At 35.7% G+C, this 17,941-nt stretch overlaps 9 protein-coding genes and 1 non-coding gene across 10 annotated transcripts; 6 read left to right on the top strand and 4 right to left on the bottom strand.

Annotated features, from left to right (window-relative positions):
• Positions 1-1,622: 1,622 nt before the first annotated feature.
• FRS2 (phenylalanine--tRNA ligase subunit alpha) lies at positions 1,623-2,494 on the top strand. Its single transcript, XM_020220564.1, has one exon. The coding sequence runs from the start codon at positions 1,663-1,665 to the stop codon at positions 2,443-2,445; it is 783 nt and encodes a 260-aa protein (XP_020079170.1). The 5' UTR covers positions 1,623-1,662; the 3' UTR covers positions 2,446-2,494.
• A 155-nt stretch (positions 2,495-2,649) lies between these two features.
• Positions 2,650-3,744, top strand: HYPBUDRAFT_155060 (uncharacterized protein; the record flags this gene model as incomplete). The annotated part of the gene is made up of 1 exon (XM_020222080.1): positions 2,650-3,744. One exon carries the CDS (start codon positions 2,650-2,652, stop codon positions 3,742-3,744), a length of 1,095 nt encoding a protein of 364 aa, XP_020079169.1.
• A 232-nt stretch (positions 3,745-3,976) lies between these two features.
• Positions 3,977-4,582, top strand: HYPBUDRAFT_86295 (uncharacterized protein; the record flags this gene model as incomplete). Its single annotated transcript, XM_020223771.2, has 1 exon — positions 3,977-4,582. A coding segment is annotated over one exon (606 nt), but the record flags the coding sequence as incomplete, so codon positions are not given.
• A 138-nt stretch (positions 4,583-4,720) lies between these two features.
• Positions 4,721-5,737, bottom strand: STD1 (Std1p; the record flags this gene model as incomplete). Its single annotated transcript, XM_020218160.1, has 1 exon — positions 4,721-5,737. One exon carries the CDS (start codon positions 5,735-5,737, stop codon positions 4,721-4,723), a length of 1,017 nt encoding a protein of 338 aa, XP_020079167.1.
• An 808-nt stretch (positions 5,738-6,545) lies between these two features.
• On the top strand, positions 6,546-10,190 carry NUP159 (FG-nucleoporin; the record flags this gene model as incomplete). The annotated part of the gene is made up of 1 exon (XM_020223918.1): positions 6,546-10,190. The coding sequence occupies exon 1, from the start codon at positions 6,693-6,695 to the stop codon at positions 10,188-10,190; it is 3,498 nt and encodes a 1,165-aa protein (XP_020079166.1). The 5' UTR covers positions 6,546-6,692.
• A 288-nt stretch (positions 10,191-10,478) lies between these two features.
• CDC48 (AAA family ATPase) lies at positions 10,479-12,980 on the bottom strand (the record flags this gene model as incomplete). Its single annotated transcript, XM_020218087.1, has 1 exon — positions 10,479-12,980. One exon carries the CDS (start codon positions 12,978-12,980, stop codon positions 10,479-10,481), a length of 2,502 nt encoding a protein of 833 aa, XP_020079165.1.
• Positions 12,981-13,497: 517 nt separating this feature from the next.
• HNT1 (adenosine 5'-monophosphoramidase) lies at positions 13,498-13,959 on the top strand (the record flags this gene model as incomplete). The annotated part of the gene is made up of 1 exon (XM_020223395.1): positions 13,498-13,959. The coding sequence occupies one exon, from the start codon at positions 13,498-13,500 to the stop codon at positions 13,957-13,959; it is 462 nt and encodes a 153-aa protein (XP_020079164.1).
• A 25-nt stretch (positions 13,960-13,984) lies between these two features.
• On the bottom strand, positions 13,985-14,623 carry SFT2 (Sft2p; the record flags this gene model as incomplete). Its single annotated transcript, XM_020218288.1, has 1 exon — positions 13,985-14,623. One exon carries the CDS (start codon positions 14,621-14,623, stop codon positions 13,985-13,987), a length of 639 nt encoding a protein of 212 aa, XP_020079163.1.
• Positions 14,624-15,311: 688 nt separating this feature from the next.
• Positions 15,312-16,934, top strand: ALP1 (Alp1p; the record flags this gene model as incomplete). The annotated part of the gene is made up of 2 exons (XM_020222079.1): positions 15,312-15,375; positions 15,397-16,934. The coding sequence occupies 2 exons, from the start codon at positions 15,312-15,314 to the stop codon at positions 16,932-16,934; spliced, it is 1,602 nt and encodes a 533-aa protein (XP_020079162.1).
• A 164-nt stretch (positions 16,935-17,098) lies between these two features.
• HYPBUDRAFT_t10 lies at positions 17,099-17,169 on the bottom strand. The gene has a single exon. It is a non-coding gene; the product is annotated as a tRNA-Gly (tRNA).
• Positions 17,170-17,941: the final 772 nt, after the last annotated feature.

Raw genomic sequence — 17,941 nt, 5'->3', positions numbered from 1 at the left:
AAAAAAGCATAAGGGGAAATCAATGGTTATTTATACATATAGCCACTCGAGGCAACCATTCGTTTAAAATACTGTTTTGTTACTATAAACTATTGATCATTGATTTTTTTGTTTGTTAAAATGAAATTAGTAGTTATTTTTTGTTTGTTTTTTCGTTTGTATTTGACTTGCTACTACAATCAGCCGTGCCATGATACACTTTTTTTTTGTGGGCTTGTAAATTAGCTTTTCCTTGGGAATTGTTAGTTCAATTGACGATGGAGTGTTTGATCATTTGGTTGTTTGTATGTTGTATACTCTTATCATACAATGATCCCCTTATTGCTTTTGCTAGGGGCGAAAAGTCAAAAAATTGTCAAGCTAACTTTAGAATTTGGCGCAGTTTGTCATACATTTCCCATCACTGGTTTGGAATGGTGTTCATTTTTAGCAAAGGTATGGCAGGACGTAGTCTATAAATGGCTGTAAATTATCATGTATGAGCAAAGTAATGTGATCAAACGGGTATAGATTTGTATTGCTTATTTTGATCTTCGACTGTTATGTCAGGGGCGCTCAATTGCTATTGCTGAACGGCTTGACCCCAACCCAAAATATTTTGCAGTTGCATCCATTCCTTACTTATTTGTTGATACCACAGTAGGACCTTCCCAACTAGACCAGCTAACTGGTTGCCTGCCTGGCTATGGGTATCCCGTGTTATCTGGTGCTGGGGAAGGTTATTCGAGTCTATTGTTGGCAAGTTTGTGCTCTGTTGATTACATCATCAAAAGAAAACACACCCGTACATACACAAAACACACCCGTGCACACAAAACACCCACACACCAGGTTTTTTCTTTCTTTCCAGGTGGGACGTGCACTTGGCCAAAATCAAAACTTTTCAATTTTTTTTTTTTTTTCTTTCTTGATGAATTATCAGTCATAGTTAAGACCCCATTCAAAGGCAGCAGTATGTCCGACTTACAACACCAGATATTACGTCTTGTTGACAAGCATGACGGGATCTCCAATACCTTGGATGTTCCCGAATTGAAAGCAATCGACACCAATACTTTACACTCTCAATTAACCTCGTTATGGGCCAAACAAATGATTAATTTTTCGAAGATTGAAACTGATTCTTATGCTTTGACTAAAGAAGCAGAAGACATCTTGGCTAACGGATCACACGAAATCAGATTATTGAACGAAGTTTTGAAGTCTTTGGAAGGTTTAAAGATTTCTGATGTTAATTCCAAATTTGGACAAGTTGGGAAATTAGGTCAAGGTAAAGCTTTCAAAAATGGATGGATTGCTAAAAATGATGATAGATTAGTAGCTAAGGTTGATTCGTTACCTGAAGATATCACTGTGACTCAATTATCAACCATTAAAGAAACTGGTTCCTTATCAAATAAAAAAGATTTAACTGAATTGAAAAAAAGAAAATTAATTAATTTAGTTAAAATTGTTGGTTATAAAGTTGAAAAAGCTTCTGAATTTGCTTTAGAAATTGTTAATTTGGAAACTGATATAACTTCTGATATGATTATTAACGGTTCTTGGTCAAATTTAAAATTCAAACCTTATAATTTCCAATCTGAAGGGGTTTATCCTCAAAGTGGTTCTTTACATCCTTTAATGAAAGTTAGAGAAGAATTTAGACAAATTTTTTTCGCAATGGGTTTTACTGAAATGCCTTCAAATCAATACGTTGAAACTGGTTTCTGGAATTTTGATACTTTATTCGTTCCCCAACAACATCCTGCTAGAGATTTACAAGATACCTTTTACTTAAAAGATCCTGCTGTTGCTGGTAAACCTGATGATAAAGAGTTTTGGGAAAATACTCGTCAAGTTCATGAAAATGGTAAATACGGTTCTATTGGTTATAGATATCCTTGGAAAGAAGATGAAAGTTTAAGAATGGTTTTAAGAACTCATACTACTGCTATTTCTTCTGCCATGTTACATAAATTAGCTAAAGATCCTAAACCAACCCGTCTTTTCTCGATTGATCGTGTTTTCCGTAATGAAGCCGTTGATGCTACTCATTTAGCAGAATTTCATCAAGTTGAAGGGGTCATGGCTGGTTATGATATTACTTTAGGTGATTTAATTGGTTTCATGGAAGATTTCTTCAATAAAATGGGTGTTACTAATTTAAGATTTAAAGCTGCATATAATCCTTATACTGAACCTTCAATGGAAATCTTTGCTTACCATAAAGGTTTAGGTAAATGGGTTGAAATCGGTAATTCCGGTATGTTCAGACCTGAAATGTTGGAACCAATGGGATTACCTAAAAACTTACGTGTCTTGGGTTGGGGTTTGTCTTTAGAAAGACCAACCATGATTAAATATGGGGTTTCTAATATTAGAGAATTATTGGGTCATAAAGTTTCTTTGGACTTTATTGAAACTAACCCTGCCGCTAGATTAGATGAGGACTTAATCGGTTAACCTTCTTATACATACACTTATATAATCTTAATCATACGTAATAGAATTGTACCATAGATTTATCAAATTGTAAAGTTTTGTATATATAAATTTTGAAAATTTCGACGCGCACCATCTTTTTCTTAAAACTCAACCTGAATTCAACTTCAACTCAACGTTTGACCAACTTTTTCATCAACTTCCAGTATTTTACTCCCATATAATATGTCCCAACAATCAGACTTCTCATGTCATTGGCTGGAATGTACATCCGATACCGCCAGCTTCAAATCATTGGCCCAACTAGTTACTCATCTAAGTCAACAACATCTCTCGCATATTGCCCATATCGCTCCAATGACTCCGGTTCGTTATACTTGTCAGTGGGAAGGATGTCCAAGATACGGAGTTGAACAACCTTCGAGGTTTGCACTCATTTCTCATTGTCGTACTCACACGGGTGAAAAGCCTTATTTTTGTCCAATACCTGAATGTGAAAAGCATTTCACTCGTTCAGACGCTTTGGCAAAGCATGTAAAAGGAGTACATGATTTACATTCACTTCGTGATGGTCTTATGATTGTTAATGATCGTATAAAAAAGGGTAAACTAGTTATTGAAGATAAATACGATCCGGATAATTTTGGTATCAAAGATGGTAAATCTAAAATTTTAAGTGAAGAGCAATATTTAAAATTATTATCTGAACAAATGGAACTTAAAAATCCTTGGTGGTATACCTCAAGGTTTTTAGATATATTGAGAGATCACGATGATCCAACAAATGCCGATATTGTTGATGATTATGAAAAATTGCTTTCTCAGCCTTTCGATACTAAACAATTTAAAGTCGCCCATGACAGATACAAAGTTTTCTTAAAAGAAGATGAAGAAGATAGGTTGATATACACTAGCAAGTTTACTCCACCAGAATCATCTGAAGATACTGATACTGTTGAACAAGAAAGACTAATAAACTATGAATCCAAAGTGAATAAGAAATCCCAAATGCTTAAAAGTCAGCACGAACTAAGATCAGATAGAAATATAGACGAACTTTCACTTGATGAATTAAAGGCAGAGTATTCCAATTTGAAATCAAGATATAATACTGCTTCCAAAATCAATAAGATTGTTTCGAATAATTTAATGACTTCAGTTAAACAAAAACGTAAGAATTGGCTCATCAATCAAATTTTGCTCGATGCCAACATCAAAGTCGGATTACCAAGAGGAGCCGGAGATGCACAAGAAGGTGAAACCGTCTTAGATGGGTTAGATGTTAATATTTTGAATGAAGGTATTACCAGGGCCAAATAATCGACCCGTACATTTTTCAATTTTTTTTTTTTGTATAATTTTTTTTTCATGGCTCATCTCAAAAGACTATACCTCCACCTTTTCCTTATAATACATTACCATGACTCCACATAAAAAAAACATAATGGAACCAGCCATAACAGAAGTTTCAGAGACCGAAGCGGTCTCGGGGACCGAATCGTTTTCGTCTGATCACAGCCATAATTTGAAACAAGGAGTTGATACCTCATTATCATTAGATAGTTTATTTAGTGAGTTATCAAAAGAGACCAAAAATAAGAATAAGAAAGATGACAAAGAGGAGGGTGATGAATTCAGCAAGATCAAAGCACAGCTCTCCAAGCTACCACAGATAAGCTCGAGACTAGAAGAAAGTTTAAAAGAAGAACAAGATAAAATCAATAAAAAAACTGATATTTTAAGAATCAATGATCCCATAACTCATGCATTGAACCGCGAAAAACAGATCAAGAGCAAGGACAGTACCTCTGGGGATAAATGGTTTAATATGAAGGCGCCTGAACTTACCCCTGAAATCAAACGAGATTTATTGGTTATTAAACATAGAAGTGCATTAGATCCCAAGAGACATTATAAGAAGGAGAAATGGGAGACCCCCAAGCATTTTCAAATGGGTACTATAATCGAGGGTAACACCGAGGGAAGCAGTGCTCGTTTGAACCGTAAAGCAAGAGGAACCACCTTGGTTGATGAGATCTTGAAAGATGAAGATAGTCTGAAATATTTCAAGAGAAAATTCAGTGAAATAAGAGAGCAAAGAAGTAGCGGGGGTCAAAAACATTATAAGAAGATGAAAGATATGAGAAAAAGATATTAGATGCATTAGTTTACGAATACACAAACATTTATTAGATAGAATGTAGAAAGTCATAAGGATAGCCAGTATCAACAAAAAAAAAAAAAAGAAAAAAAGGTAAAATAAAATAAAAATCTAGATAATCATAATTCGTTAAGTTTATTCAAGTCCAGCTCTTCTGAAAACATCCAGTCTTACTTGTTCCCATAGTTTTTTCTTTTCATCTTTTGATATTTTCTTTTTATCGCCCGATAATCGAATTGTTTTTTTGAGAGCGTCAGTTTTCAATTTATATTCATAAGCAGTGGTAGCCGCCGCGGCCAAATTGATCAAATAGTTTCGTATGGCGATTTCTTTATACTTGAATCCTAAATGCAGTTGATTATCAGCAGAGATGATTGGCGGAGACAGTATTGAATTTTTCCTTTTACGAGGAGAGTTTATTTGGAGAAGTCTTGATTGTTTAACGCTAATTTCCGCCACTGATTTTTTAAAGTTGACATCCAAGTGGTGTTCGTGGTAGAGATTGGACGAGAATAGAGTGTAAATCAACTCTTTATCCGTGATATGTGGTTGTATTAAAACAAGTTGACATAACTGGGCCAAGTCTCCAACTAATTGAGGTAAGGATTGTTGACTATACTGGAAATCGGGGGTTTTGGATATTTCTGGTAACTGTATTAACATTAATTTACATCTAGTTACGTTTAAGTTCCAATCAATTAAAGATTCTGGAATATTTTGATATTGTAAATCGGATCCAAGACATATCTTGTACATCTCTTCATCGTCATCGTCCCCTTCCTCTTGTACTTGCTTATAATATGTCTCGTGGTAGTCAATATCATTAACCAACTGTTCAACCGTTATACTTAATGGTTCTGAATCCTCTGGTATGGTGGCCGTTGAACTCGAGTAAATCGATGGGGCACTACGTACTGAACGACGTCCGGAAAAAACACTAGATGCTTTGGACCGATGCAGCGATGAATGTGATCGTGAATGTTGATGCTGCTGGTTATTATACTGTGATGGTGCTGATCTTATCGAAGATGCACTCGAAGAGGTCACCACCAGTGGAGGAAGTTGTTGATAAATTGCATTTCTGGCCGAGTCTCTAAATTGACTGGGTGGTGACGATATTGAATTGTTTCGAGTAAATGGTGATCCAAACATGCTCCATTAACTTAACACTCAACTTGTTAACTGGTTAACCAATAAACTTATAAATGAATAAAAAAGTTCCTAAAGAACTGAAGAAAAAGTCAGAAGATATGCTTTCTCCGTGCCCTGTTTAGTGTGACCCGCCTAAAAATGAAAAAAAAAAAAGAAAAAATGCACCTAAACAAACCTAATAATTTTTCCTGTTAATTAAAACTAGCTTTTTCGTGGGGGAACTCGGTTCACAATACTGAAGCGGCCAAGGGTGTGGACTAGTGCCTTCAAGAAGTACAAATAAGGTGGCACCACGCTTGAAAGGAAGAGTAGGAAGAACCTCCAACAATCGCCCCGACATCAGGCAGTTGTTCCGGGATCGAGATTAAGCTTTTCCATTTTTCCTCCCGTGGAATCGGGTGTTTTTTTTTGATTTTTCATTGTTCTGACTCTTTTGTTTATTCTGTTTCACCTTTAACCAGGGTACATGGGCCACCTCCAAGGAGCCATGGTCATCGTAGCAGGGTTGCATTCGGAAAAAGTAGTTGTTCCAGTTTCATTTATACCTTGCTCCCCCACATATCACGGTATTGGGTGTCTTGCAGTCGGACTAGTTGACAAGAGGTACTTGCAAATGAACGAATATATAAGGACTAGGGAGTTCGATTTGGCGTCTTGAGTTGTCATCTCGCGATTCCGATAGGCTGCAACACCTACAGTTTGTTCAAAAGCTACAGTTTGTTCAAAGTAGCAGGATTTCATCCCAGCTTAGAATAATAATCAGGTAGTTTTATTTGAAGTAGTAGTAAGTCTATACAAAGAATAAGCTAACGGCCATTGGCGTGCACCAACCATTGCAATCACGTGACGAATCACGCGATAGGCCCATACACCAGTTTCGTAAAAAAAGACATGAAAAGGTTTTCTTTTAATGATATGGCGGTAAACAATTGAACATTACCAGCTATCAGCAGCAATGAGTGAACTTGAAGAAGTCTTCACTGAAGAGTTGGGGTTCAAACTCGCTACTCCCAAGGATGGGATTTCGCTTTTCGAAAATCCCATTGATTTGAATGGCATTTCGAATCAAAAGTTATCGTTACTTTCGTTTTCGAACCTTCGAGGTGTATTTGCTGCTTCTGACTCTAAATCTTTGATCATTGATCGGATTGATAAACTCAACGAGGAAGAGCCAGCGCTGTTCAATACCTTACTGGACTTATCCCAGGTTTCACAACTTCAATTTGACCTGACTGGTGAGTACCTTTATATTTTAATGAATGATAAATTGCATCAGGTCAAAGTTGACGATTTCTTCTCAGAAGCTAAAATTTCATTATTTGATGATATTACATCGAACGTATCCCACTTCCAATGTTCATTGAACAAACCCTTGATTTATTATTTGGATAATGAAAGTAATCTTATCTCACTTAATCAAAATGATAACTCATCTAATAAGATCGCTTCAAACGTTTCTACATTTTCCTTTTCATTAGATGGATCTTCGGTGCTTTATTCTCAAGGCAATTCAGTTCACTTATCGTCAGATGACTCTTTCAAAATCTCTCCTGATGATTTGGTTGATGATGATTCAATTATTTCTTCCATTCAACAAATTGACAATCGCAATTGGTTAGTGGTGTATGATATTAGTGAAGATAAAAATGATTTAGAAAATCATTCGGTTGACAGTTTTGTTTTTGAAAAGCAAAATGGCGATTTTATTCCTCATCAGACTTTTATTGCTGATCCAATGGGTATAGTTCCTCGTAAATTATCCTATTATAATCAACCTTTGATTAATTGGATTCCTCAAAATAATTTATTCTTTGTAACCTCTTCCATGGCCACGGAATTAAGTTGTTTATCTTCTTCTGATAATTCAATCACTTCAATTGTTCAAGAAGTTGACTCCGCAAAATCAACCTTCCCAATCAATGATGATGGTGATGATGCCTCTGTCGTTGGTTTCGCAATTGACTACATATCTAATAAAAAAAATATCGTGAAAAACCCTTGCTTGGGAGTGGACGAGTGCCAAAATAGTCTCCCAAAAGCTATGGTGTTAACTAATGAGGGTAATTTAGTCGGTTGGTGGATATTTGATTCTAAATCAATTAAAGAGAAATCCCTTGATTTGAATAAGGTCTCTCAATCTTTGCCAGCTTCCAATAATGATAATGAATCTTCGTCAGCTTCCAATAATGATAATGAATCTTCGCCAGCTTCCAAGAATAATGATACAGAATCTGATGACAAAAAAAATCCCTTCAGTTTAAATGATAATCCTTTCATCTCTAGTAAACCTAGCCCATTTGCATCTTTCGGAAAGCAGCCCGATATATTTGGTCAGTCGTCAACTACGTCGGCCGATCATGGTTCTAATTTGTTTGGCTCAAAATCTCTGCTGTCAGACTCAACCACCTCGGGACCTACTAATTTTTCATCAAAACCTAATCAACTGTCTTCAAGCGGATTTGGAACTTCGGGTTTTGGTTTGGGTAAAACTGCAGGTGGCCATTTTGGTTCTTCTTTGAATAATTCAAAAAATAGCTTACCTGGGGGATCTAGCTCATCGTTTGCGAAATTCGCCAACAGTTCTCCTCTCAGTAACTTACCTAAGAAAGAATCTCCTTTCGATAAGCCCGGTACTGATTCACCATTTGCTAAGCTCAGTGCTAATAAGGAATCTCCCTTCGGTCAACCCAGTACTGATTCACCATTTTCTAAGCTAAACGATAAAAAGGAAGCTGTCTTCGATCAACCTAGTACAGACTCCCCATTTGCCAAGTTTAACGAAAAGAAAGAAAATTCATTTGGACAACCCAGTACAGACTCCCCATTTTCCAAGTTTAACGAAAACAAGGAAAATCCATTTGGAAAACCTAGCACTGACTCCTCATTTGCCAAGTTTAAAGAAAAGAAGGAAGATCCATTTGGGAGACCCAGTACTGACTCCCCATTTGCTAAGTTTAACGATAAGAATGTTGGAGCTAATGCTCAGAGTTCCATTTTTGATCAACCAAAAACTAACAAAGGTAATTCGATTTTCCCAGATCTTGAAGATGACTTGAATGAACCCAGTACTCAACTGGGGTTCATGGGTGATTTCGTTAAGTCATTTAATGACTCATTGAATAAATCTACGGAAGAAACCAAATATACAGTTGAAGAACCTGACTCTGAAGAAGCATACGATGAATCAACCAGTGAATATTCTGATTCGGAATTAGATACAAAACTAATCGAATTAAAACAAAATACATCGAATCTGGCGTCACCATCGGCGACATCTGAGCCTCGTGAAGCATCTGCAACTTCCAACTTGAAAAATGATCTGGTAAATCAAAAACCTAGTTCAACTGTCCCTATAGAGTCTTCTGCTTCATGGCTTGAATCCCGTAGTGTTCTTGGAGATTCAGTTTCAGAGGATTTCAATGAATACGATAGTAAAGCTTTACAAAATAAAGAGCCTCGCTTTGAGCCAACAGATGATTTAAATGACTATGAAAGTAAAGATGTATTCAATAGCGGGTCTCCCTTCGAGTCTACTAAGGATTCTACTCCAAGTGAGAAGGAAGCTGATTTGTACGACGAATTTGATGATTATCGCTATGTTATGCAAGATGAAATTGATGAAGAGAATAACTACTTGGAAAGACTATCCAAAGATTCCATACCCGAATTGCCATATCTCTACTACTTCGATGGTTACACTGTTCCTGATGCCAACCGCCCGACGACAGCTCCAGAAATAATGTCAAGGTTAGTTCGTGATACCGATGCTTACATTGAAGTACTCGATATGAATTTAGAGGCCGTAATTAGCTTTATTGATTTTCATCTCGATCCAGCCTCAGATTACTCCAAAGAACTTCTTGGATTCCCAAGGCTCTGGAGGTTACAAGCAGCACAGTTCCTCGCGGACGCCGTGGATGAATCCAAGAGTAAGCTTGATCACATTAAGCCTTTAATTACTACTCAGCTCAATGATCTTGTCAAAATACGTAATGATATTGAAGTAAGTCTTGAATATAAGTCAATTATTGACAAGCTTTTTACCCAATTGAAACTATACAAGACCAAATCGTCGACGGTAAATCAAAAGCTTCTGATAAGCCAGGAGATATTACAAAATAAATTACGTACTAAGTATCAGAATGTTGAAGATCAAATCAAAGTGGCTACTACTAAGTTATTTCCAATGAAAGCCAAGTCCTCGATAGATATATATCCGGAGGAGTCTTTTAAAAACTTGGAGAGGGTAATCTATGAATTGAACGAGAAAATTTTAGGAACATTACAAAACATTAATCATTTAGAACTGCAAATAGCGGATTTAGACTTAGCAGCCTCTTCTGATCTCAAAGATAATGCATTACCGAAAGTCGCTGATATTCCTGGTCCTTCTAAGATTTCAAAAGACATTATGACGAATAAAGTTTGTTCAAGAAAGTTGAATTTTAGCTAATGAACTTGATAAACAAGCCTGGAAATAAGTTACAAGTCTTTATAATATTTGTATTTGTATTTCAATGAAGAATGAAAAAAAAAAAGAATTTATAAACAAAACTTTGTTGTAGAATGATTAAGTATACAAAGAGACGTACAAATGAGAAAAAGAAAATTAAGATATGAGAAGAAGCGTTCATAGCGTTAAGAAAGGAGGTGTCTGACAGAATTTTAATGGTCACTGACCACTTCCCCTTTCATTGGACTAATAACATTAGCATACTTGTGCTAAACAGATAAATCAGTCTTAACTATATAAATCATCCTCTTCGTCATTACCAAAAGCTGCACCATTACCACCAGCATTTTCAGCTGAAGGAGCAGAAGAGGCAGCAGCACCTTCGTTTTCAGAGAATCTAAAGTTAGTGAATTGACCTCTAGAAGCTTGTAATTGTTGAGCATAAGCTTCATAACGACGTAATTCGGCATCAGAAACAGAACGTTTAGCGGTCTTCATAGCTTCTTCGAAATGAGCTCTAGTGATGAAAGGAACGGGATCTTCAATTTCTTCATCATCTTCTTGTTTAACCATATCAACGTCGCCACCTTCTTCAGTCTTAGGTTTGGATGCTTCTTTAGCTTTAACTAATTTAATATGAGCTTCAATAGAATCTTTAATGGCAAATTTAGCTGATCTTTGAACAATGTAAGACAAATCGGCACCAGAGAAACCATGGGTAATTCTTGCGATTTCTTTCAAATCTAAACCTGGTTCCAAAGGAGTATTTCTTAATTGAGCTTCCATGATTGATAATCTTGCAACTTCGTCAGGTAATGGAACATAAATCAATTGATCTAATCTACCAGGTCTTAATAAAGCTGGATCGATTTGATCAGGTCTATTGGTAGCACCAATAACAAAGACATTCTTTTTAGCATTCATACCATCCATTTCAGTCAACAATTGATTAACAACACGGTCAGAAGCACCACCAGCGTCACCTTGAGAACCACCTCTAGCTTTAGCGATAGAATCCAATTCATCTAAAAAGACAACAGTTGGAGCTGCAGCTCTAGCTTTATCAAAGATATCACGGATGTTAGATTCAGATTCACCATACCACATACTTAATAATTCAGGACCTTTAACAGAAATGAAATTGGCGGAAACTTCGGTGGCAACAGCTTTAGCCAATAAAGTTTTACCAGTACCTGGAGGACCAAAAAATAAAACACCTTTTGAAGGAGCCAAACCGAATTTTTGATATTGATCTGGATGTAAAACTGGGTATTCGACAGTTTCTTTTAATTCATTCTTAATGGTATCTAAACCACCAATATCATCCCAAGTAATATTAACATTTTCAACAACGGTTTCACGTAATGCAGAAGGATTTGAATTACCTAATGCGAATCTGAAGTTTTCCATGGTAACACCTAAGGAATCTAAGACTTCAGCATCAATAGTTTCTTCTTCTAAATCAATAAGATCCATTTTTTCACGAATTTGTTGCATAGCAGCTTCAGAACATAAGGAAGCGATATCAGCACCCACGAAACCATGGGTTTCAGAAGCAATAGCTTCTAAATCGACATCATCAGCTAATTTCATATTTTTACTATGAATTCTTAAAATTTCCAAACGACCAGCAGCATCAGGAACACCGATATCAACTTCTCTATCAAATCTACCAAATCTTCTTAAAGCAGGATCAATAGAATTTGGTCTATTAGTAGCAGCAATAACCACGATATTTGATCTTGCCTTCATACCATCCATCAAGGTTAATAATTGAGAAACAACTCTTCTTTCAACTTCACCATTAGTTTTATCTCTTTTTGGAGCTATTGAATCAATTTCATCAATGAAAATAATGGAAGGAGAATTTTTTTCAGCTTCTTCAAAAGCTTTTCTTAAATTAGATTCAGATTCACCAGCCATTTTGGACATAATTTCGGGACCATTAATTAAAAAGAAAAAGGCACCAGTTTCATTAGCAACAGCTCTTGCCATAACAGTTTTACCAGTACCAGGAGGACCGTACATTAAAATACCTTTTGGAGGTTTTATACCAATAGCTTTAAATAATTGAGGATGTCTTAAAGGTAATTCAACCAATTCTCTAATTTGAGCCATTTGTTTTTTACAACCACCAATATCATCATAACCAACTTCATTTAAGTTATTTTCTTCATCTTCACGATTTATTGGTTCACCTTCACAATGAATAATGGTATCTTGAGCCACAATTGCAATTTCTTCTGGGTCAACTTCAACAACTTTGAATTCAACTTGTCTCATACCACCACGAACAGTGAAAAGATCACCTTTTCTAACTGGTCTATAGGCTTCAACAAAATAAGGTTTTAAATAAACGTCAAAAAGAGAACCAGTAATACCTTCAACGGTATCAGCAATTGGTAAAACACTGATTCTATTAGCATATTTGATGTCAGGACAAGGATGAATAGAGATAATATCACCTAATCTAACCCTTAAGTTATTACGAACACATCTATTAATTCTTGCAACACCATCTTCTAAATCATCGTCAGCAAGAACAATTAAAACTGTATCCTTTCTTTTTTTACCCTTGACTAAAACCGTATCACCACGGAATAATTGTAATAATTCCATGGTATTAGTAGACATAGTGACAACAGAATTATCATCGTTAGTGGCATCATCAACAATTAAAGCATTATCCTTCTTCTTTCTTCTCAAGATAGCAGTGGCAGTTTTATCTTCATTAGTTTCAGCACCGCTGGCATCCAAAAGGGATTTTTTATGATCTTGATCACCGGACATACTTATATATTTCCAATTGATAGAATCTAATATATAAAAAATTAATTAAAAAATGCTTCTTTCGAGTTTCTGATAACAATCTCTCTAATATATATCTTTGAAACAAGCAGATTTATAATACTTCAAGCTAACTTTCAAGATCAATTGGAGGTATTTTGGACCGATTATATACTTATCAAAGCTATTAAACTCGAATTGATTAACCTTTTGTAGAAAAAGACTTGTTGGCGGTTAATTTATCAACACCGCAAATGATTTCAATGGCAAAAAATCAATTTTCACCCTTTAAATCCACACCCGTACAGTTTTTCTGTTCTTGCCACCCTAAAACTTTTCCAAATGCTTCGATAGAGTTCCGAGGGCTCACGTGATATAAATCACGTGCCATTTTCTATTTTCGAGGAGGGGAGAGGAGATGGACGGGGACGAATGCTAATTTGTATATAAAAGAACTAAGGGATAGAAGCTTGTACTTTAACTACTAAAGTTATTAACTACTAAGGTAATCCAATTGACAATGTCTGCTTCATCAGCCTCTTGTATTTTCTGTAAAATCATCAAGGGAGAAATTCCATCGTTGAAATTGATTGAGACTAAACTCAGCTATTCATTTCTTGATATCCAACCAACAGCTGAAGCCCATTGTCTTGTTATTCCAAAATATCATGGAGCCAAATTACATAACGTTCCTGACGAATATTTAGCTGATATCTTACCAGTGGTGAAGAAATTGACTAAAGTGTTGAACTTGGATACTAATAATACTCCCGAAGGTGAAGGATATAATATTTTGCAAAATAATGGTAGAATTGCTCACCAAGTAGTTGACCATGTTCATTTCCATTTGATTCCTAAAAAGGATACGGAAACGGGGTTGGTTGTTGGCTGGCCAGCACAAGAAACTGATTTTGATAAGTTGAATGCTCTTCATAAATCTTTACAATCAGCATTAGCTGAAGCCAATGATGAAAAATTATAATGTATATATTAAATTATATATGGAATTAAAGAATACCTCCAATGAAACCTCCTATATAACCCATTAAATAACTTGTAAACCACGTCAAGGCGCCTGCACCAAACGGGAAATAACTAATTGTATAATACAAGACTGCAAATATTTCAATTATACTTGAAAAAATTGTTAAAATAGTACTCTTTAATATCACCAGAGTATACATGGTTAATAATACACTACCGAAAAATACAATGGTGAAAACAAATCTTTCTCGACTGAGTAAATGACGAGTGTAGCTAGCAGGCCCTTGTAGTATTCCAAATGACAAAACAAAAAGTAATGATCCCATTGACCATAACATTCCAAACTTTCGTGGTTTTAATGCCAACACTGGGAAAAGGAAAAAACTCAATACAAAACAAAGTATTGATGCTGCTAAGCAGCATCCAAACCCAATGATTCGTTCTAATCGACTCAATCTAAACCACAGAGGCTCTTCGCTACTTGTTGGATTCCCCGGTGTGCCTGCAGTGTTATAAGTTGGTAAACTTGAATACAAGTCGTTGGCACTGGTCTTGATATAATCGGTCCATTCCGAGTAGACAGGACGCGTGGTGGCATTGGTGCTGCTTCTGTTGGTCCAGCTACTGAACTGTTGTCGAAATGCGTTTTCTGCTGATGACATCCTCTAGTGGTATTGGTGCTGCTTTGAATCAGAGGTGGCGTCTGCTGCTCTTTTGTAGTAAATCAAAGAACAAAAAAAAAAAAAATGAAATCAATGAACAAACCTCCGTACATTCAGTGTTTTGTCAAAAAAAGCCTTTTCCAAACCGACACGGTCAAATCCCAAATCTCCTAGACGGTTAATGCAGAGAGCTGCCTGCTCTGATTCAAATTCAGAAAAGCCTAAACCCTTTCCTGAACAGTAGCTAATGGCTGCAACACCTTCAAGGAACGAAGGCCAGGCGAGAAAAAGAAAAGATGGTTATGTATGGAGGTCACGTGCAATTAGCTCATAAGAAGCAGCTGGAAAAACCCCGATGATTATTGCAAAATTTGTAATAATAGTGAAGATCACCTTCATACCAAAAGAAAGAAAAGGCTGAACTCATCGTATTACGTATTAGAGCCGGTTTACGATCTGGTTAAAGAAGTTGAGTTTTTAGTATTTGAAAAAGACTCTCTATTGATATCAGGAATACTTCAAATTATAATTGCAAAAATAACTGCAAGTTAAAGAACAGTGAATTGTGGATACAAGTTGTACGGCGCAGACGTTACTACAAATCACCTAACGCAATACTTAATAATCATATATAAGTGAAGGAAAAGCGCCTGTTTTTAGTAAGTAGTTAAATTGTTGGAGTACCAAGATGAGTTTTTCACATTCCAAAGATGATAAAGCATATCCAGACTTGGAGAATGCTTATTCATCCAGTGCTGAATCTTTGCAGCAAGGTCAAGTTGTAACTGAAGATTTGGATAGAAAGTTATCGGTTAGAATAGTTAATTTAATCACTATAGGAGGGGTTATTGGTAGTGGTCTTTTATTGGGGACATCGCAAGCGTTAGCTAATTCGGGTCCAGTATCATTAGTGTTGAACTTTATTATTATGGGTATATCGGTTTATGTAACCATGATTTCATTAGGTGAAATGGCAAGTTTTATACCGGTTGCCGGGCTGTTTACTTCATATGCTCGTCGTTTTGGTAGTGAGAGTCTTGGTTTTGCAATCTTGAGTAATTATTGGTTTAATGATGCTTTATCAGTTGCTTCAGATTTAACTGCAATGTCTTTGGTTTTAGAATATTGGAATTCAAATTTCCATTATTATATCGTTTCCATAATTGTTTGGGTTGCATTATTAATTTTTAATCTTTTACCAGTTCGTCTTTATGGGGAAATTGAATATTGGTTAGCTATATTAAAAGTTGTTACTATTTTCATCTTTTTCATCATTAGTATCGTGGTTAATGCTGGGGTCAATCCAGACCATGTTTATATTGGTTTCAGTAATTATCATGATACTCCATTTGTTGACGGGTTCAAAGGTTTTGCTAAAGTTTTTGTCACTTCTGCGTTCACTTATGGTGGGTTGGAATCAATCACCTTAACCGCTGGTGAAACCAAAAACCCAACCAGAAATATCCCTAAAACGATTAAACTTGTCTTTATTAGAATTTTGATTTTTTACGTCTTGACTACTTTTTTCATTGGTCTTAATATCCCAGTTAATTATCCTGGTCTTCTGACTAAATCGGTCCAAACCTCTCCTTTTACAATTTCGTTCCATATGGTTGGTGCTAAAGCCGCTGGTTCTTTTATGAATGCAGTTGTTCTCACCTCGTTAATATCCGCAGGTAATCATGCATTATATGCTGGTTCGAGATTGGGTTATACTTTAGGAACTGAGCGTTATCTCCCAAAATTTTTAACTAAAACCAATCGTTGGAAAGTTCCTTATATTTCAACAATAATAACTTGGTTTATTGGTGGGTTATGTTTTGGTGCCTCCTTTGTTGGCGCTGGTACTTTATGGACTTGGCTTCAATGTATTGTTGGTGTTTCTAATCAATTCAGTTGGTGGACAATTGCCATTATTAGTATTAGATTCCGTCGTGGGTTAGCTAAACAAGGTAAAACTCATCTATTAAACTATGTTAATTGGACTTATCCTTATGGTCCTTGGTTGAACTTGATCTTTATTTCTTTCATCATTTTAGTCCAAGGTTGGTCCGCTTTTGCTCCTTGGGATGTTACTTCATTTTTCCAAAGTTATCTTGAAGTTGGGGTATTTCCTTTATCTTTTATCATTTGGTACATTGTTTATTATTTCAAAAATGGGAAATTTGACAAATTTATGAAATACGAAGAAATGGACTTTGAGACTGATAGATATATCCAAACTCAAGAAGAAATTGATCAAGACGTTTATGAACAATCATTATCCGGATGGAAAAAATTCAGATATAATTTCGTCGACAATTTCTTATAATTTTGCATCAACTAAAAAAAAATAACTATTTGTACATTTATATATCTTTTACATAGTCATTAATATCTAATGGGTTACGATTTTCTTTCAAGCATATATGTAAAATAAATTTTATGATTAGGATTAGTTGCAAAAAAATTTAAGTGAGGTTGGTAAAAAAGAAATGCGCAAACCCGGAATCGAACCGGGGGCCCAACGATGGCAACGTTGGATTTTACCACTAAACCATTTGCGCTTTTTATAAAAGTTTGAAGATACTAGAGTTTAAGCCAACACTAGAACCACCCTAGTTTTTTGAAGATCTTAAAATTCTGTGCTTTAATTTACCTAATTTTAACAAAATAAGGTTTTTGAAGTATAAATTATACATCGTTTTATTGTGGGGTAGATTTTCAGCTAATATTCTGATTTTTCTGTGCTCAAAAATGTACTCATAAAACCAGTTTATCGAACTCAAGCATATGCTTCGGCAAAAAAATGTATGCTTCGGTAAAACGTATATACTGAAGGTATCGGGTTATGCTGTTATATCAGACCTTCGTGGTCCACATATGTCCAACATAGTTTCCAAGACGGACGAGAACATAAATTATATACTAGTCAGATACGGACTAATATCAAATGGTTGTGAATCAATTTACCATTCGGATTGATCATCGCATCGTTATTAAAGGTAGGAGTAACTTATTACAATTAATAGTAAATAGTGAAAACCGAAATAATAATCTCTCGTCGGTCTAAGGACCTATACTTTAATCAATGAGCAGTAAGGTCGAAAACGAATATTCCCACGTCAGTGGGGACGTCTACTTATTCACATAGTGAAAGAAATATAGAATGGCTTTGCGAAGAGGTATCACCAAGAATATTTTGTCACAAACATGAGTATATTGATGTTCTTCTTGGTGGTCTGACATTGGAAAATCCTAATGGCTTGATATTGACGGATCCCGATTGTCTGACAGGTGATGCCTGAAAGTATCAAACCTACAAAGTTAAAGACTATA

The sequence above is a fragment of the Hyphopichia burtonii genome, assembly GCF_001661395.1.
Source record: "Hyphopichia burtonii NRRL Y-1933 unplaced genomic scaffold HYPBUscaffold_1, whole genome shotgun sequence".
Classification (NCBI taxonomy): domain Eukaryota; kingdom Fungi; phylum Ascomycota; class Pichiomycetes; order Serinales; family Debaryomycetaceae; genus Hyphopichia; species Hyphopichia burtonii.
This window is presented reverse-complemented; position numbering and strand designations above follow the sequence as displayed.